Here is a 23,109-nt window from a genome sequence, read left to right as displayed (position 1 = left end):
CACACTCCCCCCATCGCCATGGCGATGGCACTAGCCCAGCACTGTCACCGGGGGGGAAGCTGGGAATATAGCTATGCTCTCCAAGTCTCTGCTCACCAAGCTGATCACAAGCTCGTACACAAGCCCACCATACTGGGCCTTCCACCACGGATATTTTCTAATTAAAAACACTCCGCACTTTGGCTGTCTGTATCTACTTCCCCACCTGGATAAGAGATAGTGAGTATGAAGCTGTAAAACTAAATTAATCACAGAATCATTGCATAGCAGGGAATGGAAATCAACTCGGTAATTACACTAAGACCAATGTGATCAGCTCTGCCTTCTCGTATCCGTAGATGAGTCTCACGCTTCCATCGTTATTCTCGCTATCTTTAGTGCATAAGTGTGTTCACACCAAGAGCCAGCCTCTGGGGCTGGAAACGAAAGCCAACGTGGAAGCTTCATAATCTTGCAGTTCCTGGAGTGGCCACTTGAGGCTTACTCAAAAAGCAAGTCAATCCCCGTAGATTTTTGTGTTCACCATCTTCACAGCCTGATGTAAAACAAATTCTCTGTAAGCTGTTTACATCTTATTTTATCCTAAAAGTTAGACCATGTTGGCTGAGGGAAAGATGTTGACACAGGGAGCTTTCCACTGGGCTTCTACTTCACTAATTTGAGTCACAGAACCAGACCTCTCAGACGGGTGTGTGGTGTTGGTGACTTTTGGAGTTTTAAAGGAATTATCTGCCAAATAATATGGCTCACTGTGAGGTACAGCCCATCCAAGAAATCTGTGCTCCAGTTTTGGAGAGTCTGCTTGGATTTTATTGGATTGTTATTTAACATTAATTAGTAGATAGCTGTGCATTGGAGACAGACAGTCTCTGGATACCGCTTTTAGCCTTACCTGATCAAAGCACTACACCCTCTAATCAAAATTCAAAACACACACACATATTTGACAACTTGTAAATTTTCAAGAAAAATGTCCATGCGACAGGTTGTTGCTAGGCAACATGTGATCATGATATACCCTTCATAATAAAGGTTTTGTTGCTAGATGTTACTTTAGAGAAATGAAAATCATATGATGATTTTGTATGGTGTTACAGGTGCATAAATGCTACAAATGGGTCAATTTTGCCTATTGGTAGGTGGTTACTAGGCAATGTGACGACATCATAATATCTGATATAGATAAGAACCTTCACGGGCCTAAGAAGTACCTGTGTGCCAAGTTGCTCAACTCCAACTGTTTATAGAGGAGTTGGCAGGCAAGCAAATAGACAGTGACTTATGTATTACAGGAAAATGCTAGCGCAACAATTCTCAGAAAGTACACAACTTGCTGCATTAAAAGATGACACTAGTGTGTTTAAATTCACATACTGCATGTATGCAGAGTACATTGTGAACTACATGGTCTCTCTTGGAAATGAGATTTTTAATCTCAATGAGATTTTTACCTGGATAAATAAATAAAGGACTAACATGGAAGTGCTGAGACCCAAACTTTTAAACTCTGTGTACACATGATACTATCAGCGTTAAGCACCACAGCCTAAATAGCTCTGGACACAGAGCTTGCAATCATCCATCCACAAATATCATCAATTTTCACTTCTGCTTGTGTTTTCTGACTATAAATATCAAGAAGTTGGGCAAATGTCACAAAGATCTTGTTGAGAAAGAAAAATCCTCGCAGAATTTAAAAAAAAAAAAAACATTTACGTGGAGCTTCAAGAGGTTTCATGCAATTTGAAGAAAAACTGCAAACAAAAAGATCTTATTCAAACATCATTTAAATCATTTTGGTTACATTTTAGCATAGCAAGGGTCCATTGTTCCACTGTAGGCAGATACACTATATGGGCAAAAATATTGATATAAAAAGTATAAAGTGTAAGAAGTGGGTAAAAGTCACCAATGATCTGCTGGTTCAATAACTTCAGAGCTCCAAATCTCTTCTGGGTTTAACATCAGCACAAACACTGTGTGCCGGGAGCTTCATGGCACGCGCCTTCACGGCCTAGCTGCTCCTGTAGGGTTCATGTGTAGATTTCCCAGTACTTTTGTCCATATAGTGTATTACATAGGCAGTAAAAAAGAGATCTCAGTCAACCCAAGAACATCTTAGCGATTCATACCACCACCTGATTTACTTTAATGAGCTGTGTTTGAGTCAAAATTATGCTGCAGCGTCCAATTGTAAAAGAAAAGGAAACTTTTTTTTTTCCTTCTAATTTGTGGAAAATGTATCCTTAATATTTATTTTGTCAGTCCAACCATTTTTTTTTAAATCAGCTGTTAAAAAAAACATGCAAATAGACAAGTAGACAAACATCAGATTTGTAAATTTTGACACGAATACATGCATTCCTTTTTATTCACAAAACCAGTCCAATTTTCTAAACAAATACAAAGATTGGTTATTTTTAAAAGCTGTAGCTACCCAGCAACATAACTAAATCATAAAAATATGACAAATAAACAAATAAATTTAAAAAAATGCTTGTCCCAGTGCTTTCAGTAGGGTAGACTCAGAGCAAGTGCTGTCTCTTAGTGCTTTTGCCCTGAGCAGTATTGGCACATGCTCAGTAGGGCCACAGTAACAAGGCTGCCAGTTTCACTAAAGGAACAGTTTGGAAATGCAGAGGAGGGCTGATTGAGGAGATTACAGTAGTGACGGCTCTGGCGAACAACATCTTCAAGCCAGCGAAGAATCTCAGGTGATCTGCCCATTAACATGACTTTTTTTTCTTTCTTTTTTTTTTAAAGTTTCATTACAATCCAAAATGGACAGCACCACAATTTGAAACATTTTCTTGACTGTCAAAGGACAACCACTTAAATCTTTCTGGAAAGTAAAATGAAATCATAAAGAAAACGAGGGCTTTGAGTAACATAATGGTGAAGAATTACAATAATGTTTACCATTAGCCACTAGTTTTTAAAATATAGCTGTAAATTTACATTCTCTACACAAGTACTTTATCTTTCCACACATGAACAACATTAACACCAAACACAGAAATTAGTTGATTGTCCACACTCAGTCCGTCATTTCTGTTTCTGGCAATGAGCAGTTCCATGTTTAAGCGACAGAAAAAACCTGCTGGGATAAGGACAAAAGGTACCAAAATGGAAACATAGAAAAGGGAATGAAAGTTGCCATAGATGCTTTTCTTTACGTTTTCATTTTTGGTTCAAGGAATAAGTAGGTGCATCCATTATCCGGCTGATTTTTTTCCTCTTTTTTTCTGCTTTTATTAGTTTAGTTTTTTTGTTTTTTGTTGGGGTTTTTTTCTATAATTTTATTTGTTGCTAGCTTGTTTATTAGCCAGTGTCTGTTCCGGAGACAATCCAGGAGTTGGCATTGCACTTCATGGCAGAGCTTTGGGTAGGGAGCGGAGGAGGAGGAGGAGTCCTACTGGAACCACCGGAACGCCGCTCCTGTAGGAAGCATCACCTTCTTGGAGAAACAGAAGACAAAGAGGGAGGAAAAAGGGGGGGAAGGGGATGGGAGAGGAGAGGAGCAGAGAGAAGATGCGGGTGTAGTTGTTAATGAAAAGCAGCAAATTCTATTTGGCGTTGCAAAGATAACGTCAAGTCCACCACTTAACTGCTAAACATTTTTCGAAACTTGAAAATCGAGGCGTGTCTAATGTTTCCCTCCAGTTAACAGAGAGTTCCTCTGCCTCATTTTTGGGCACCAACCAGTGATTAGTTAATGAAACAGTGATTGCTTAATGCATGAAGTAAAATTGTTTGCTACCAGAGGCCATAGTGTGACAACTTGTTGAGATTCAATTAGCAATCTCACACCAGTCATACAAAAGACGAGGACAAAAAACTTGAGATGAAGTATTTCCAATTGACAATTGACTGGAATGATTAATGTAAATGAAGTTTAGCAGCTAATCAGTCGTCCACCACTTCCATCCCCCACCCCTAGATGACTAGGTCTGAAATCTTCACATCTTTATCCTCGGCAGCACCACAGGAACAGGCTTCAGTCCTGGCTTCACACAAAACCCAATATGCCACATTTATTATTTAGCCACCACACGCGTTGCTCTCCCACACCACCATCAATGATGGTGCCGTTTCCCGTCTCCCCCACCCCTTCACTCTCTCTCTCGCTCGCTGTGGTTATCTGTGTGCCTGATTGAACTGAGCAGGAGTGGCACACATGCATGCAGCTGCAGGGCTCAGCAGCAGCCTGCCAGTCGGGAGATAGAGAGCAGCTCGGGTCCCTGGAGCCGCAGCACGGCTGGCGTCCTGTAAAGTGCAACTCGATTCTGCAGCACGGATTCTTCCTTTAGGCCGGCTCTGCCTGGAGCGAGGCAGGAGGAGCTCGGGAAACATTTATGCACCCACACACACTCTCGCACCGAACCAATATGTATTCAAGTACAGTCACACACCTCCACACACAGCGGCACGTTAACCGACACTCACAATACACCCCCGAAATCGCACCAAACAGCGAGACCGTTGAACTAAAATTCTCATAAACGCTGGATTCATTTCCACTTCTCCATCAGTACTCAACAGCAGAAGGTTTCATAAGGAATCATGCATACTGCGAGTGCAAACACAAAAACACACGTGCTCGTGATGACACGGAAAAGTAAACAAAAGATGCACTAAAGGTGTGTACCGGCCTCATATTTATAGTTCCCCTCAGAACAATTTTTTTTTATTCTAATGAAATTCAAATTAAAAAATTATTTGTAACCTGAACATAATCAGACTTGATTTTTTTTTTTTTTTCGGTAAACTGTTGTGCAGCTCTTTTTCACAGCTGCAGTGAAATTATAAGTTTTTCAACAAAGGCAGCTCGGCAGCAAATGGCCCATTAGTTCAAGAAGCTTGTTTGAAACCAGAAACAATGCCAGCTCTAATTACTTTTCAGGCCCACTTAAACCATTCCTCTACCCTTGAATCAGCAGTACAGTGTTCTTTTGACTGCTATTGTTCATATCTGGACATGAAACTGAATGACAGCAGGGTTCGTGCTCCACAGGTTTCGTGTACTTTCATTTTGAAAGTTAACTCCCGCTGACAAAAATAAAACACTTTTGCTTGGGTAAAAAGAATTCAAACAAGGTAATTATTCTGGTGGTCTCAGCCAAATATAACCCACACTGTGCTTTATTTGTGATGTTGACTCAAACAGGAATAATATGACAGAATATCACAGCGCTGCTCGTAGCTCTGCCTCTCAACGTCTCAACTTCTCATGTTTACGGATGCAGGTTTGAATTGAGTAGAGCCTAAATTTTCCCTACAGCTTTCAGTTGATCCTGTCAGCAAATCCTTTTTGGCTCAAATGAATATTAATACAATCCACAAACCCAGAGGTTAACAGCCAATGTACATCTAAGATGATTTGATGATCCGTGTGTTAAAGTGTGCTAGCCTCTCATCCATCTCTGTGATGACCTTTCTGTGGTGGTACTCAGCTGTTAAGAAGACAGACAGAGGACACAGCAACATCTGGCACTGTCGCAGATGTCAAAAATCTGGTAGGGGCTAGACTGACCATGACGTAATGTGTGCGGAGGGAAAAACAACACATCCCTCGACCGAACTGTAAACGCCGTTTTTCCTCATTATTAAACATGTGCAATCAATGGAAAAATGGCAGCGTTTCAGGAATATAAAACCCCTTTTTCACCAACACTGATTGCAAAGGTTCAAACAGATGGGATCTGTGGGTGTGAAGTGGCCAATCACTAAAAATCGATGGATGTGTTTTTTCAAACAATGCATGCACATTTGTCTTACCGGTGTGGACTAGACCACAAAAATTAAATGAAATTAATGTTTTTTTTTAAGAGAGCTCAGGTTACGCTGCTTATTGTTATCTGTTACTGATCCCCGGAAACCAGTTTAACCTATCATGAAATCATGTTTTGGCCCCAGGGCACCGGTGAATGTTCTGGCTATTGTTCTCATTGCTTTATCATCAACAGTTTTCACTACTTTTTCACAGACACCCACAAAAAAAAAAAAAGGAACGAAACACAAAGCATCTCTGCACACAATTGCACATGTGGGATGTTGCAGCGTCTGTAGCTCACAACGACCGGAAAAGAAAAGAACCTTTAAAACAACTGAGTCAAAAACCGCGAATGACCTCCAGCTGGCATAAAGATTCACTGTTTGTCTGGCTGAGGGGATGATGCATTTTCCTAAGCAAGCGCTCTCTTCTAAGAGTCGATTGTGATTGATTGTAAATACATTTGATACGATTCCTCTTACTTGACCACTAAACACATCTCGCAGCCAGGACCGGAGTAATTACACAAACACAATCTGATCTATCAACCCAAAGGCCTTGAATTTATTATTTATTATTAAACCATACACATGCACTGACATAATCAGTTGTTGTCTTCATTGATTTGTCTGCCGATTATCATCTCAGTTACTTATTAATTGTATAATGCGACCAAAGTCTTCTTCAGACATGGAATATGGAGTTGCTAACTTCAGTTAAACTGTTATTCTGTCATTTTAATAGTTAATTTTGTCTTATTAGCGATGCCTTCAAAGACACTTTACTAGAGTTCAGTAAACACATCAAACCTTTACTGAGGATTGCAATTTAACTGTAGCTAACAGCTGTGTGCTCTGAGACTACACAGTGTCACATTTGTTATTAGATCCTCATCCATCCTGCCTCCATGTCTGGGGTAGACTAATTTATCAAATATTTTCTCAGGTCTGTGCTACATATGAAAATGTGCACCACTCTCATGGTTGGATCCTGCAAGTATGTAAAAAAGCCCAGGGGACTCCCGCCAACTGACTGTCTCCTGTCCCGTCTTCATTTTGGTAAAGATGTTACCCTAAAGGTTGTGTTTTACCGATATGTCACTTTAACAGATGTGAAACTACTAAAGCACAACGTCTGGGGGGCAAACTTCAAATAGTTGTAATGTATGCCAACTGAAGGCATGCTGCTTGGGGCATCCTCCAAAACAATCATGTCTCGTAGTGAGCCGAGCAGCTCATGAGGTGGCGCAGGAGAGATTTGCAGATACCACGATTTATATCTTAATCTTGTGCGTGAATCCTTTAATGCAGTTCACACCTGTGGTTTGTTGAAAATTATATGTAAATGTTACCCGGTCCAAAGTACCGTGGTTAAATTGCCTTTTGTTGCAAAATAGTTGCAGATTACTTTTCTACTCATCATCTAACGTATCACTTTATCGTCTTAACTTTAACCCTTCAGACCCACGGCCATTAATCCCAGATCAAAAGACACATGGACATCTATCTTAAAGCTGCGTTCAAACTGAAAGATTTTTAGAGGCCTCTACGTATTGTGGCTCTTTCAACAGTGTTTCTAAACAATAATATTCATCTGTAAGACACCTGAAGATTTTGTTGTGTTGTTGTGTATAAAATATATGTCTTAAAATTGTTTTAACCAGCCAGCATTTATTTTATAAATATTTAACACTACTGTATTTAAATTTTTGAGCTGGACATTGATATAAGCAAGGCGACATTACCTCTATTACTACGGGCCCTTCAGAAATATCAGCCATGCATAATTTACACTTACAGCCGACTACAACCACAGACGTACTGATCATTCATCGCGAGTTAAAAAATATTAGACCAACATCAAGTTATAAAGTGTCCGATTTTTTTCTGTATGCGATGTGTACAATTTTGACAATATTTATAGAGATCTGACTGCAAAACCATCAATTTAGACGTCCGTCCTCTGTAGCCCAATCAGACATCTCTATAGTTTTTTTTAGACTGATTATAGCAATGGATGCACACAATACTACGCCGCATTGATTAAATCTACCTTTTATATCTTATATTAAAAGAATACTCAGTGGGAAATGCTACAGCAGAAGCAATATTATCGATTGACTTAATAAAATGTTAAATACAGCCTACAAGGCAATCAGACCATTTTTTTAAGTATGAAAGAAGCCAGCATATTGGTTGGGTTATTGCCCATTAGTCAGTCAGATAGTTGTATTGTGAAGTTAAAGTGAAAGAGAATGCTGCAGTTCAGGGAAAATAAATGTGGCTTAAAGTTGCAGTAACTGGGATATTCTGTGAAATTCAAGAGGTTTTTTTGCCCCCCGGGGCCTCATGGGTCCTTTTCGCTTATAGCAGCAGTGAGTACGACACCTTGGCTGCCTGAAAACCTCGTCTCTCTCGTTGTACCTAACTCTCCCTTGACTGTCCACTCTGACTTGTCCCTCTGCCCGCCCAGCAACTTGCCCACACACCCATGTGTCTCTGTGTCAGTCTGCATGCCTGTCACTTTGTGTGAGTCGCTGCTGTCCTGACTGCCTGATGTACAGTGTCTGGGAGCCAGGAAAGACCATGAGGGAATATGCTACTCCCATATCAGCGTCTGATACTGGCAAAGTGGCTCCCAATGGAAAACACTTGTATGTTTAGGTGTTAGCTGCATCTGAAGCACACAACCACTGAATTTCATAACAGAACACGCTCTTCTATGAGTAGACAAAAACAACAACAAAAAAAACAGCTGGTCTTATCTTTTAAGTAGTCCCGACACTCCAGTACAGTACATCCCAACAATGACATTCAAGTAAAAACAAGGTACACTTCCTAACCCCGTCTTTCCTTTTACTTTTTTTATGCCAAACAGCATCGCTGAGACTTACATCACTTGAGGGTATTCAGACATAGCACAGAAAGGAACTGCCGTCCCACTTATTTCTATCAAATGTAACATTCCCAGAATAAATCCAGACACCTTCAGCCAGTGAGCTATGAGGTGGCAAAGGCCTCAGCATACTGACTCCCCCTCACTTGCCAATTTTACGCTCCTCTTTGAGCTGCCATGAGCTTTCAATGGAAACCGTCAACACCCTTAAAATAAGCACACTGCTGCTGGACTGCACTTGTGTACCGACGTGTATACGCTCATAGGCTCGGTACAAACACGAGAAGAAAAACCTTTCAATGCAAATTCAGGCAAGCGAAGCCAGGATATTTCTGTCAGTCTTTTCTAGCTGCAGCTGCGCGCACACATAGACGGGCCGAAAAAACAGTCAAAACCATCTGATAAACTGACCGCGCAACGTGTTAAATAAGACATAATGCTCCTTTAGAAACTGTGCGCCAAGTATTAAAGCCACAGCAGACGGGGATGTGCTGCACTATCTTTGATTGGAAGGAAATGTGACACTTAGGGGCTGTCTGAGCTACAGCTGAGCCTCACTGCAGCTCACTGTGGACTGTGAAAGCCAGGAGGATCTTCTGTTCTGGCGCAGGTGCTTCCCAAGTTGCCCTGAATATGCATTAATGGAAAGTAGGAAGTTCTCTTCTAAAGCCCGTGTTTAAAAACTAAATAAATACTGCGTGAAACACATTTTCACAGCATCTAGTCGGTACAGACATTAGTGAATTACGCTGAGTCTCTGCTCTTTCTTCTGACACGATTTCCCCCTCGTGAATCTCAGTCTCAGAGTGTGATGTACTGATGACATCACACTCTGACAGTGCAGTTCGGGCTTTGATCTGTGATCTCATCACCTGCTAAACAAGATCTGCAGGCTTAAGAACAAAGACAGACAAAAATGAAACTTTTGTAGTACTGGCAGAGCTCTGCTCCAAGGGAAAAGATATCAAATAACATTCAGGGCAAAGGCATAACAGCTCGCGGACCTCTTTGAATTAATAAGACCACTAGGTTTATAAAGCAGCATCAGAGGGATTACCTAAAAAAAATGTGAATTTGTTAGACTGCCAGTCACCTTAACATGAACGTTTCCCACCTTTTCCCAAATGTAGCCTTGCTGCATTTGTGGATCTGCAGGAATACTCACACATCCAAGGTGGCACTGCAGCATTGTTCAACAGAAGTCAGACTTCATCTGTTGCACAACAACAAAGCACTTGTTGTTCTATTTAATATCTGATGTACCGGCCAACTTTATTGTGGCATATTCAGTGAAGTGAAAAGTGACAACATTTCATGTTTACTCCAGCTACTAATGGATTAGGTCAGGCAATGCTTGACTTTGAAAGCACACGGCGTGCTCTGGTCAACTACGCCGCTCTGCAGATGCTATCATGAGATGATGTAATAGGAGACGCTGACAATATTCATTATTCTTGTATTGCTGTATTATTTTTCACATTTAATTAAGCGGCAATAAAAGATTAGCCTCTCCATATCTGGTCAGAAAAAACAGAGGAAACAGTTTGACAGGGTTATTAAATAAATTAGTTGCAAGCAATTACTGAAGTCAGTGCGATTCTACTTAAAGCTTTGACAGGTTTATGCTGGTGTTTCTTTCATATGAGGTGGTCACTAGGAACATCAGCGGGCTGCGCCCTTCCAAACAACACGACTTCCGTCAACTACCGTGATTATTCCAATCCCCTCGGGTTTGGCATCCGTGGTGTGAACAACTGGTGTTAGGCTAACTGCCATGACAACATCAATTGCAAATGATAAATTAAAATTAAATCCTTTTCTCTAAGAGACATTGAGCCGCACCACCTACATAGCAAGCTGACACATTTCACCATTTTCGGTGAATCATCGACAAAGACAAATGGATCTTCTCATCAATTTGAATCTGAACAATGCGAGAGGCAAAAGCAAAATGATAATATTCATACAGATCAGTCTGATTTTCAGCATCAGGGAACATCTGGCTGTTTTCCCCTAACAATGGTCGTGTCTGACCAGGTTAGTTTCACACTTTCAGCTCACGGAAGGGCCAGTAATAAGTTATGGCGTGTTTGTAAAAGGTTTTTACTCCATTAGCATTTCTGTAAACTTTTTAATGTTCCCAGTTATTTCCTTTTTTACATTTATTTACACGCTGCGTAAAAACTATTGCCAAGGATGCTGTCAAACTACAAATTCCAGCTCCAAGTCAGTCAAACCAGGCACAATCTCCACTCTGACAGAATCAGTTAGTCCTCTAAGGATAAATAAGATCAAATCAATGCTGAGTCACTATTCTTTCAAATTACACATACAGTAGAAGCCCTTTTTCAGTCTGACATGCTGACAAGCATTGCAATGGATAGGATTTGGGGAGGTTTCCACCTTGTTATGGACGAACTCTGATCTTCTTCTTCTCTCTTTTTTTTTTTAGGTATTTCTATATCATGGCTATAATAAAAAGCACTTGGTTAGACTGAGATCATTAGACAGAGACAGCATTACTGACTGTGATGCCCTGAAATAGGAAATAAGTAGTAGTAGTACCTCTCTGTGCAGACTTAAGGGGGAAGAATGAAGAAAAAAAACGATTCATGAGTTCATCCTTTGCTTTAGACAGACAAAATTAGGGCCACACAATCAATCCAACTGTAATCTTGATCACAGTTCTGTCTTCCCACCATTCAATGAGCGTGACTGAGCAATATTATCAGCGCTCAACACGTTGCAATCACAGATGTTCCCTGCACCACGTCGCTTGAAGTTACCTGGACTCGTCTGGACGAGTAGCAGTGCAAGAAAACAGATAAACGACAGGGAAAAAACCTCAAACATCCAGCAGGCCGTTTTCTGGAAATCCTTTTGGGTTTAGCACAAGTGACGTTAAGTAGAAAGAAATCACATGCACAGAGCGCTGTGTGTCTGCCCCATAAAGAAACACAACAAACTTATTGAAGCGCCTGAGAAGCCACCACAAACTGCAGCGTTTAATGCATATAATTAAAGCCAAGAAAAACAACGTATTGTTGCTGCTAACAGAAATCGCCCAGCATCAGTTCAGATGTCTGTGAAAGGCAACCGCAACGATGTGTCAACGTATCCAGCTCACGGAGATGCACTGAAATCACCAAATATCTATCTTTGGCCATAGATGTGTGTCCACTAAACACAGTAACGACTGTTTCCAGAAAATGATCAAGATACTGGACAAAAGTTACATTATCCCCTCGTGCAATTATTTCAAAGTGGTAATAAATGCACTATATGCAAAAGTTTAATTCACATCCATCATATAGGAACAATGAATGTAGTGCAAGACTTTAAATTATTTGTCAGTAAAGAAATTTTTAAAGAATACTAAAGCACAGTTTATGAATGTGATACAATGTAAAGATGATGTTAATAGAATTTGATTCTATGCACTTTTTTATATTTATATTTATATATTACTTATACATTATAATGTTGGTTGCTTAGCAAGACATAATCTTAAAGGGCTAAAGAGCTATATTAACCTACATTAATCAAGCTAAACTAAGCTAATCCCTTTCTAAAATCACATTAAAGTGTACACACAAGCTAAAAAATGTCTGCATTACTCAAAATGTCCAGTGAACATGCTATCAAGTTTGACTTTGGATGGTCAAAGTCAGTATGTGGAGACTGAACACCTTTAGCCTGCTAGGATGAGGTCAAGCTGTCACCTTCAATCAACATCAGAAAGCGAAAGTGGTAAAGCTATAACCAGTTGGAATCATAGATCCAGTTTGTGTCAATTACACCAGCGGCCTCTCCGCTGGTTCACAGGGTTACATATCTGTCAATTCATTATGTAACGGCAAAGCGACACTATTAGGCATTGATCGCAAAAGTTTATTTCCTTTGAGATGGAACATCTGCTGAGATGGATTTCATGATTGGTCATTCTGTCACTGCAGCCAGAGTTAGTTAGGCTGCTGAGTGTGACGGCGGAAACGGACAGGAAGTTCAGAGTGCCATTTAGATGAACAGGAGTGTCACAGGAGAGAAGGACAGTGGCGGTGAAGGCTGCCGGGGGGAGGAGATGGGGGGTTAGGTGGGGGCGCATGTGCCACGCTGACACCTGGTGCTCCAGATGACAGCTCTGTAGCCAGATGGACCTTGTTACATGTGTACACATACGCAAAAATGCCCACACATGTATGCTTACATGCATACTGTACACATATTCACAATTACTTCCACTCTGCCTCCACACACACCATTTTATTTGCATTTCCTGGCAGTTAAACAGAGGAACACACAAGGCCGTTTTATATGGGATCAAATCCAAAGTGCTCTAGTAAAGGGAACTACATTAAGTAGCATCATTTTAAAATGACATGCTTCTTTTTTAGCCGGTGAATCAGTCTTCCAGTAAAGAAATGTGGACACAGCGCTTGTTAGTTATGGTGAACAGATTAAAGAGACCCCATGGCATGAACTTACCCACCGCACTCTTCACCACCTGTCATTTTCCTGCTTGTGGAGCCATCACCCCACCAAAAAGCCTCCCTGTACTATCCACATTAAAGGGCAAGGACATTCAGGTATGAATCTCATTTGTGCCTTCCAGTGTGAGTCTCAGATTTGTTTGTAAAGTTTAAAAGCCTTTGTGGCAACTTTTACAGAGGTTTTTCCCTGCTAACTTCCCAGCTACAAATCTTAAAGCCAATAATTACAACTGTGTGTCTCATATTTCTTTACCTTTACAGATAATGAATGGTAAATGCGTCCAAATAGCTTTTTAGTGACCTTTTGCATCAGAATGGCCTCCTAAAGCAATGGCACATCATAACAAACACTGTCTTACCTCCAGAGCAGCAGAGGGCTTCTTCTTCAGTTCCTCACATTTGCGAAACTTGCAGATCTGGTGGCCCGTTTTTCGATTCCGGCAGCTGCTGCACTGCTCACAATTAATCCGCCGTCGGCAAGGTGGGCACATCCCACAACGTTTTCGCTTCTTTTTACCGGAGTTGATAGCAGAGGCCAGCTCGCTCTGCACTGGGTACTCGGCCAGGCCGGCCATGTGCAGCGCGCTGTCCGCCAGAAACACTCCAGCCGGCGTCATGATGAAAAGCCCCGGGTTGAAGGGGAAGCCACCCCCTACTCCATATGGGAAGTCAACAGGACCACCTACGGCGTCCGTGACAGACGTACCCTCCAAATCGCTAGCCCCCGAGCCTGCGTCTCCACCGCCAACTCCCACTCCCATTCCCCCAGGCAGAAGCATGTGCTCCATACCGGCTCGCTTTAACAGTGCTGCTGCCTGGGCAAAGTGCAGCAGGCCATTCTGTCCTTCCAGAACCTGTTCTAGGGTTCGGTCCAACTTGGCTGCTGTCAGTGCAGAGACAGTGGGTTGGGGCTGCGGGGTGGGCTGAGGCTTGGCCGGGTGGCTCTTAGTCTCACTATTGTCTGTGTGTCCATTGGTGGTGGCAGAGGAGACCGCTGTATACTGGGAGAGGGTACGGGAGTTCTTAAGGCTCTTACTGAGGGGCTCACTGATGATGCCACTGCGGTTTCGGCGCTCTATAACAGGAGAGTCCTGTTTGCAGCTACTCCGCTCCAGGTCCTCTGTCTGGCCACCCTCCGATAGCCCGCTAGACATGGTCCAGAACGTATGTGCCTGGGTTGGGGGTGAGGGTGGAAAGGGGGCAGGGGTGAGTAAGGAGGGACCTTTCCTCGGTCCGTTCTGTGCCCCAGTGAGAGCGGTACCTCACCTCGATGGAGCAGTCAGCCAGGCGACGACAGGCAGGCCTCGAAGCCCTCTGTCCCCACTACTGCTCAGCCCTCATCCACGCTCTTCCATGAGCCATCTGGAAACTTTAGACAGGGAGAGAAATGTGTACATTATGCATTGATGATCACTTCTCTGAAACACAAATCAACTCAAAAGTACAAAGAACCAGTATGTTGGGAGGGAAACAATATTGACATAATAGCACCTTACACTTCATTTCATATCAACTGTTTCTTTTTCACTTCAGGTCATTTGATTGTGTTTCTGACCACTTGATGAACAGAAGTTTACTCTCCGCTCAATCACCGCGCTTTTCCTTTTGTCTGCACCATTTGCATCTCTTCAAATCCTAGATGTTGCACTGCTCACCAGCTAGAAGCTAAGTGTGTTTCTCAGTACTGCACTGGGAGTGCACAAAGAATTTCTGCTTTAAAAGACAAAAAAAAACCCAGCTTCCTTGTGTGGACGAAATGATGTTAACAGAAACCAAAACGGCGGCACTGTAGGCCACACAGCAGAGAAATGAGATGAAACTCAGCATAAAGCTCCTTAAGGAGAACAACAGATTTGAGTGGCTCTTCTCGTTCAGGCTTACTCGTGAACCCTTTTAGATTCTTCTGCTCTTTTCACGTTACAATTTTATATTTAATCATTTGTGCTTTTATTAAAAAATGTTATTGTTACATTAAAGACATCAGGTTCACACAAGATCAGGTGAAGATCAATAAATTAGAAAAATAACAAACCTCACATCCTGTTCCAGGCCTCGCAAAACATGATAAAAATGTACAAAATTTGACAGGAAAAATGATTTTATTAATGCTGTATAGTGTAATATTGTGCAAATAATTGAATTAATTATTGAAATGTGAACTATTTTTGTTGGTCTTCCAATACTTCTGCTGCTTTGATGCATAGTAATTAGCTTATGAGACAATAAATAACACTTCTAATAATATATAAATAAATGAATACCTGCAGGGATTAAAACTCGGATGAAAACAGCCAACTCGTTTTTAGTTGAGGCAGAAAAAAAAGAAAAAGAAAACACCCATCGAGAGGGACCAAAATTTCGTCTCAGTAAATCAGCTTTAATTCTGATTCTTTTCTTAACAAACTACAAAAATCAAACCTCGCAGTTTTGGGCTGGTGAAGAAACACCGGCTCCCCTGGAGATTCTCTGATTGGTTAGCGACAAAAAGAAATTACAAGGTAGGGAGCCAAATCTTATTGTTATCTCATTATTGTCCAATTAACTTGTGCTAAGAACAGAAATTTCTTTGGTAAACAACACAAATTGCAACTCAAAGGTTCATTATACCTTCTTGTTTTTTCATTCTCACCTTAAATACTCTGGAGACCTTTGAAAATATATGTAAATAAACTCAGAATCATCATGTCGTCATCATTGCCTACAGTGGAACGGTGCTCAGGTGAAGTCGACTTGTTGATCCGCATTGGGTGCAACACTGTTGTGACTTCTGTCATATTATTTTATACTTCTATGTGATTGTTGTCTTTCCAGAATTGATCATTACCTTTGTTATGTAAGTACCGGTGCGTTTAAAGACCAACCTGGCAGTGAAAGTCAAATAGCATGTATTGACCCAATTGCAGTTTAGTCATTTAAGAAAAGACTGGATTTATTGAAAGTTACAGCAATTTAGTACAAAATATGGGAGAAAATAAATATCTGTGTTATCAGACTTTCTCACACAGCTCAATATCAGGTGTTTCTGCTGATAAAAAATAAGCCAGAAGTCCAGGCTTCTGTCATGACCGTCCTTTTCATCGGAGCATCCCTTCATTTTTGGGGTTTTTTTTTTGTTGTTGTTAAAGACCAAAACTGTGGAGCAGTAAAATTTGGCAAAGTGTTATTATCAAACGGGCAGGTAAGAGATATGAGGAGGGTCACTCACAGCAGACTACAAAGTGGATGAGTACACATGCATCTAGAAGCTTTTAGTGCAAGACTCCTGTGACTGCTATGAAAAGAGAAAAAAAACTACGCCGCTGTTCTCCTGACCTGTCCGTGTTCACAAACAAGCACACCACCTCCCACAGAAAAGCTGAGGAAATGGCCGGGCAAGTCCTTATAAGGGAAACAAAGGGAAAGGGAGGGGAAGAGGATTGGGGGGGGGGGGGGGTCTGTGCAGTGTGTGGAAACTGGAAGGCCAGAATTAGTGGGAGGTAAAGCTTCAAAGGCAAGAGCACAGCCCCCACATTCTCACCAGCTCAGGGGGATGTGGCGCCAGCGAACCAGAGCCAGCGCCGCAGCCCCTCAGCCCCATAGTTTCAGTTTCTCCCACTACAGCACTGACCGGGGTCCAGTTTCCCAGAAGCATCCCCTCACCGCCGCTACCTCTGCTCAGCTGTGTGCGAACAGCACGTGAACTCATCAGAGTAGTGCATGGGAGGTTTGTGGCTTTCATGAAATACTGGCACTGAAGAGTTATGATAGAGGTCAGTTGTGACTCTTCAGCGAGAATTTAAACGCACGATCCCGAATGAAATATAAACAGCTTATTGTAAAACTGAAGAGTTTCCTGGTTAATCGGGGCTGATCTATTTCAACAGTGCTCTAAATACAGTAAATATGCTAAACGACTTGAGTATCCCACATAATTAATGAACTGGCTCGTTTTTCAATTGCTGGAATAAATGAGTCCTCGAGCTGAAAATCATTACGCATGAAAATGGCTTCTGATCACTCGTGATGCAACCCAACCAGAACACCAGCTCCAGTAACTGGCCTGTCGATGATACCATTAGTTTGTTGTTTTTTTAAGAAAAGGGAAGTCTTTCAGATAGCACATTGGCTGTTTCAAACAGGAGCTCAGTTGTAATAAATATACCACAATTCCTTTCATGAGTACTTGAGCACCCCTATCCTCCAACACCCACATACAGTATGTTGATACTAGAGTCTCAATAAGCTACTTTCAGCTCCTCCTTTATCACAAGGTGTCACTCTACATATTTGATTTGCCAGATTTTTTATGCTGGACGTCCTTCCCGATTCAACCTCCAAGGGATTTGTGTCTCCTCCAGGGATCTTTTACTTTTTATGTGAATGTGTAGACCACTACACTACAGAGCCGCCTTACAGGAAACGGCTAACGATATTTAATAAGAGGGATTCGTAGGTAAGCATAAGTTCTTTTTGTACTCTAGCTCAAATATCACTTTGACAAGCGTGGCTTTGAGCTAAATCGTCTCCCTCGATGAAGCATGGTTAAAACCACAATTCTAGCTCTGGGTGATGCAAACTTTTGGTACGTCTATGGAAGAATAATCAGTAAAATATGAGTTAAATTATTATAATGGACAACAGCTGTCCTAAGATTTGCAACACAGGAATCAATTATTCAACTAATTTTTAACCGATTCGGATATGATGGCGTGCAATGGCAAAAAAAAGAGGAAAAAAATCGATGACGTTAAGGAAACCAACCCGGAATGACAAACACATGTATGTAGATTTATATTTCACATGTTTAAAGGATGTGTGTTGCCCACCGAGGCACATTTATTACTTTGGTCAACCACATTATCTAAGAAATGACAGCAAGGGCACCTATCTAAAGACTCACACTCATTCTCCTCTACTGCGTGTGCGTGTGTATGTGTGTGTATGTGTGTGTATATATATGTACACATCTGCCTTCCATCTCACTGCCCTATCAGTCACACTCTTTCCATCACCATAAACCCTGAGCATGGCATATAGTCTTTGGCTAATCATCCTCCTCCACTTCCAGCATCATGGCTCTTCAGATCCCCTCACCGCATCATTTACAGAAAAGGTTTATGTCCTCATGTGAACTGTCTGCTGAGCCACAGCTGCATCTTCTACTGAGTAACTATGATACAGCTCAACTTCCTGTGATTTTATTGGCCTGTTGCTGTGATTTACATTATGGACGGCTAGTAGGAATAACCCCTGTTTTTCTTTTCTAAACGAACACGTTTCTGGCACGTTTCAAGCCTGTTTCCAGAACAAAATGACCGGGTGTGCGTCAGAAGTTAGTAAAGCTGATCTCTGACTATACAGCTTAGTAGGGATAACCTCCTCTAATGAACATCAAACCACAGATTTATTGATATATACTAAGGTCAAATGTTATCTTTAAGGGGGAATGAATTAAAACTTTACACCACAAGTTTCTGTGACTTGGCATGACCCCTACACTGTAACTGGTAGTAACATATTAACACCAGAATGAGTCAGATTCCTCCTTTCCAGCTCCTTCAGAATAAAATAGAGGAGTAAAATGTGGCTTGTCGTCTTCTCGAGTTGCTCTCTTTCTCCTTTTTTTGGTTAATCTATCTTCACGCAACATTCTGCACAGGAATTACGGATAAAGGTGTGAATAAAAATGATCAATAAGGTTCGACAACTACCGGTGTGGCCCCTTTCAGATTAACAGGAGAAGCCTCACTGTACATCAGTGTGTTTTTGAGCTGCTTTTGATACACCCTCACTGTTATAGTCAAAACCGAATCACCTTTTTAAGCTCTTCTTGCACAACTGGGGAAGCATACATGAGTGTAGAATAAATTTTGGTTTCAGTGGTCGGTAAATCATTTAGTGCAGCTGACAAAATATTTACTAGCCTGTAAAGGTACGACACGGGGCACTTAATGTGATTATAAAGGTTGCTGTTTAATCAGAAAAGATGGCAAAAATCTGGACATTAATTAGAGCCATGTGCACGCTTCGTCATCAGCGGCCGATCCAGTCTACTGATTTGAACTCTATACTTTTATACTGTAATAAACATGACAGGGTGATACAAAGAGAAGCTGTTGTGCACTGTCACACAGGGCGTCATGTAAAGATGATTTTTTTTTCTTAATCCAGATATTCCTGATCTAACAATCTTCATTAAATTCACAGCTCAGTATCAGTGACCTTAGATTCACAGTCAAACTAAACATGTTCCAGATCAACTGTATTTCTTGCTGAGAAATAGCTAAAAATATCCCTCATGGTTGGGTAATTATGAACCTAAGGCAAGGAAATTATTAGCTTAGCATGATGACTGGAAACAGCGGGCAACTTAGACCAAAGGTTCAAAAAGTGACCTACTTGCACCTTAAGCTGATGACTTAAAACATTACTTCTTTTCAAAAAAGTGGATGTTATCTACCAGGATGATTTTCTAACCAAGAAAAGATCAATAACACACGTAAGTGGCAAAATGACTTTTAGCTAGAGCTAGCTTCATATTTAGGAGTGTGTGTGTGTGTGTGTGTGTGTGTGTGTGTGTGTGTGTGTGTGTGTGTGTGTGTGTGAGAATGATATCAGTCTCCCCATAACTCTTGGCAAGAAAGCAAACAAGTACATTTCTGGAAATGTCAAACTTTTTTTTTCTTCTGGGCCACACATGGTCAGTACAATCCAATCTTACCTGAGGCAAAGCTGCCCATAACACTGTGTCAAAGCGTTGTAAAAGCCATTCAAAAGCCCACATGATGTCAGGTGTATGACTGATCAGCAAAAATCTGGTGCACACAAACCAAGTGGAGTTTTTCAGGTTCTTTTGGAACCTCAAAAAAAAAAAAACTTTCAGGCTTGAAAATCATTTGTGAATGAAGGAGCACTTTAACAGCGCCATAAAAAAGGGAAGACTAGTTGTCAGCACTGCTGTATGAACATAAACAGCTCATTTAACATTCAGATGCTGCTCTCAGCTTGTTACAGCTTAAAACCTGACTGGCTTGTCACCTCAAAGACACAATTTTAAACTGTTTTTTCTTCTCCGATTACACACCAGCTGTTGCGAGAGGATACCAAGAGATCCGTGTATATAAATGAAAGCCGGCTCACAAAACAGTGACAGCCAGCTGACTGATGGATGAATGGTTGGCTGGTTCAGTCATTGACCAGTGGGATCAATGGGTGATGGGGGAAAGGAAGAGAGCATTTAGGGCCAGCGTGCGTCTCTCTTTTCCACTATTTCTGGAGCTGCGCCGTGAAATTATCCAGGTGTGAATCTCTACGGCACTTTGCGTCATCCAGTGATCATCCCTGATTTACACATTTAAAAACTGAAGTGAAAAAAACAACTAACCTGGAAAAAAAAATCACAAAAAAGATGACAAAACGAAGCTGTGTGACACATTCAGGTGCACACGTCCGCGTGTAAATCACGGGATCTGAAGTGGGCTAACTCCTAGGTAAGTTTCCGTCACTGACGTCACTGCTTGCGCACGTGTCAGGTAATCGCGGTGAGCTTTTTGACAGAGGTGGGGGGATATTGTGTGATTTCCTGCATGGTTATGAATCATTTGGTCCCCCCACGAACTCCGGAGCAGCTGACTACACCTCCAGACCTCCAGAGAGAATGCTTAATGCGTTCAAGCGATGCGCGACGCAAATGCACTCCCTCCCTCCCTTACCTCTCCTTTCAGACGCGCTGTCTGCGGACTCTTTATTTGTCCACGGTGAGCTACACACTCTATTTCCCCTACCTCCTATCGACTGACGCGCGCACACGGGCGCACACGCACAAAAAGGCTGGGGGAGTTAGAAAAGCCTGGTGACAATAATTAGACTCAAGGCTTCATCCATTGTCCACAACCTGCTGCGTTTCTATTCTCCCTAATTAGGCAATGCACACAAAAGTTAGAGGAGAAAAACAACCACGCCGCGCACACTGTGACTTCAAATTATTCGCCAGCATATGGAGGACTTGGAGCTGCGATATCATCGGTGGCGGATTGCAGGCGGTGAGGAAGAGAGGAGGAGGGAGGGTTGACTGTAAAATCTGCAGGTAGCTCGAGAAACGCTGCCGGGGAACTTTCTAATGATGCCCGGAGAAGAACGGGGGGGGGGGGGGGGGGGTTAAGAGATATAAGAATAGTATATGTTTAAAAAAGAAACAACAGTCTCTTCAGGTCTCAGTGAGAAACTGTGATATTCGTTTTGCGGTTAATGGTTTGAGGTGACAGCTGAATAAAAGTTTCAGTCATAAACAGACAGTCTGATGTCAAATATAAGCGTGACCTGACTCCAGGCATTTCTTTCATTAAGTGTAAGCGTCAAGTTTGGCGCGCATCATTAACAGCTGATTCACAATAAACCAGCGGACTTTTTGCTCCGGTGGTGTGGCGATCCGTATCGGCGCTGAGGGCGACTTGTTAAATAAAGACAAATGATGAATCCTGTTGACATTGGCTTCTGGGAGAAGCTTGTAAAACATTTCCTTCAACCTATCACATTAAACTCATCAGCTTTTTTCCCTTCATCATTTAATCACTAAACAGATCCAAATAACTGGCTTCTTCCCGGACTCTGTTTGAGCACAGTAGCCTATCTACGGTACCAGCATATGCTCTGCAGTCACACAGAAGCTCCCAGGTTCACCCTGCTATAACTTGATCCTATACAAAGATGACATCCCAACTTTCAGCACACTTCAACAAAGTGTGATTCCCCCCTCCATCCAACCCCTCCTCCCTCCTTTTCTATGTATCTGCATATTTGCAAACACGGGCCCATTTTATTCGCACCTACCAAAGCAGATCCGAGCAGAGGGGAGGGCTCCCACAGTCCGAGCGGTCCGTCTCTCAGCCTGCCGTGCAGAATGGTGACAAAAAAAAAGAAGAGGGCAGGGGGAGGCAAAAAAGCTTCTTCTCCGAGAACACAATCCTACAGAGTGCCTCTCTGTTAATGGTAAATGTGAAAAGAAAAAAAAATATTCACCGTCAGTTATTTCGGAAAAGCGTACTTTCTCAGAGGCTGAACGCGTGGGTTCCCAGAGCTTTCTCGGTCCTTGCAATCCCACCTCTACATCCCCGCTTGCGGAGAGGAACATGCAAACACATTTCATAGATTTTTGGAGCTTCGCGGAAAAACCGACCTGGACTTTTCGGCGGTGCGCGCACTTCAGCCGAAGCAACAACAAAACGAAAGCGAGGGTTTGGTGTGATTTCAGGACAACTGTGGAGAGAGAGCTGTGTCAAAAATAAATAAACACAGCTGACAGCACCAATCTACGCGACTGATTACTTGCTGTGTTTATCCTGTCTTCAGATACTCGGTATTGGCTATGATAGTATTCCGACATCATAACAATTATTATTTGCTTTTTGCCCAAACAGCAGAGACACGTGGGCTTAATTGTGGGATTTAAAGAGTGATCTCTGTTATCACGAAGGATAACAGAGGTAGCTGAGAATAAACGGGGTTAACCTCAGTTCACCAGTGTATTTATTTGGAGGTTGTGCAGGACTGACGCTGACATAAATCAGTCTCATCCCCGGTTGCTCTTCCTTTCCCTCAGCTCCAGAGTCCAGTCCGCCTTTTTCGACTGTCCTGTCTGCTGGCAGGCGGCCAACCCAAGTGTGTGGAAATGACACCGCCAGGGCGGCAGAGATTTTCCTTCATTTCTCTCCTTCCCGATCGCAGACTGGCTGACATTGGCTAGAAAGTGGAGCAGCTCGTCAGGGACAATCAATGCGAATCGATCGAGCTTTGCGGTTGAGGCTCCAGAGCTGGAAAATATCGCGGCAGCTGAAGAGAGGGAGAGGGAGGGAGGGAGAGGAGAGGAGGGGGTATTCGACTAACTCTGCCCGTAGCCAGCCAACCTCCCTGCAAACAAATAACGCTACGGCTTTCATAAACATGACACTCACTTCGTAAACACTGAAGTCAAAA

The 23,109-nt window shown here is 42.1% G+C and overlaps 1 protein-coding gene across 3 annotated transcripts; it reads right to left on the bottom strand.

The window, feature by feature from the left end:
• Positions 1-1,790: 1,790 nt before the first annotated feature.
• cxxc5a (CXXC finger protein 5a) lies at positions 1,791-22,260 on the bottom strand. Of its 3 annotated transcripts, XM_006799986.3 has the most exons (4): positions 21,967-22,260; positions 14,425-14,527; positions 13,518-14,330; positions 1,791-3,457 (listed from the first exon to the last, which is right to left on the bottom strand). In XM_006799986.3, the coding sequence occupies exons 3-4, from the start codon at positions 14,310-14,312 to the stop codon at positions 3,413-3,415; spliced, it is 840 nt and encodes a 279-aa protein (XP_006800049.1). In that variant the 5' UTR covers positions 14,313-14,330; positions 14,425-14,527; positions 21,967-22,260; the 3' UTR covers positions 1,791-3,412. The 3 variants fall into 3 exon arrangements, with proteins under 3 accessions (XP_006800049.1, XP_006800048.1, XP_006800050.1); XM_006799985.3 differs by having other exon boundaries at positions 13,518-14,527; XM_006799987.3 differs by having other exon boundaries at positions 1,791-3,454; positions 13,518-14,527.
• Between the last annotated feature and the right edge of the window lie 849 nt (positions 22,261-23,109).

This window comes from Neolamprologus brichardi, chromosome 10 (genome assembly GCF_056152115.1).
Source record: "Neolamprologus brichardi isolate AB-2024 chromosome 10, ASM5615211v1, whole genome shotgun sequence".
Classification (NCBI taxonomy): Eukaryota; Metazoa; Chordata; class Actinopteri; order Cichliformes; family Cichlidae; genus Neolamprologus; species Neolamprologus brichardi.
This window is presented reverse-complemented; position numbering and strand designations above follow the sequence as displayed.

What these genes read in the sequence shown, in the direction of transcription:
- cxxc5a (XM_006799985.3), bottom strand. Translation starts at nt 14,312, where the DNA reads ATGTCTAGCGGGCTATCGGAGGGTGGCCAGACAGAGGACCTGGAGCGG. An exon ending in AGCCCTCTGCTGCTCTGGAG is followed by an intron (nt 3,458 to 13,517) that starts GTAAGACAGTGT and finishes TGTTTCTCCAAG; the next exon opens with AAGGTGATGCTTCCTACAGG.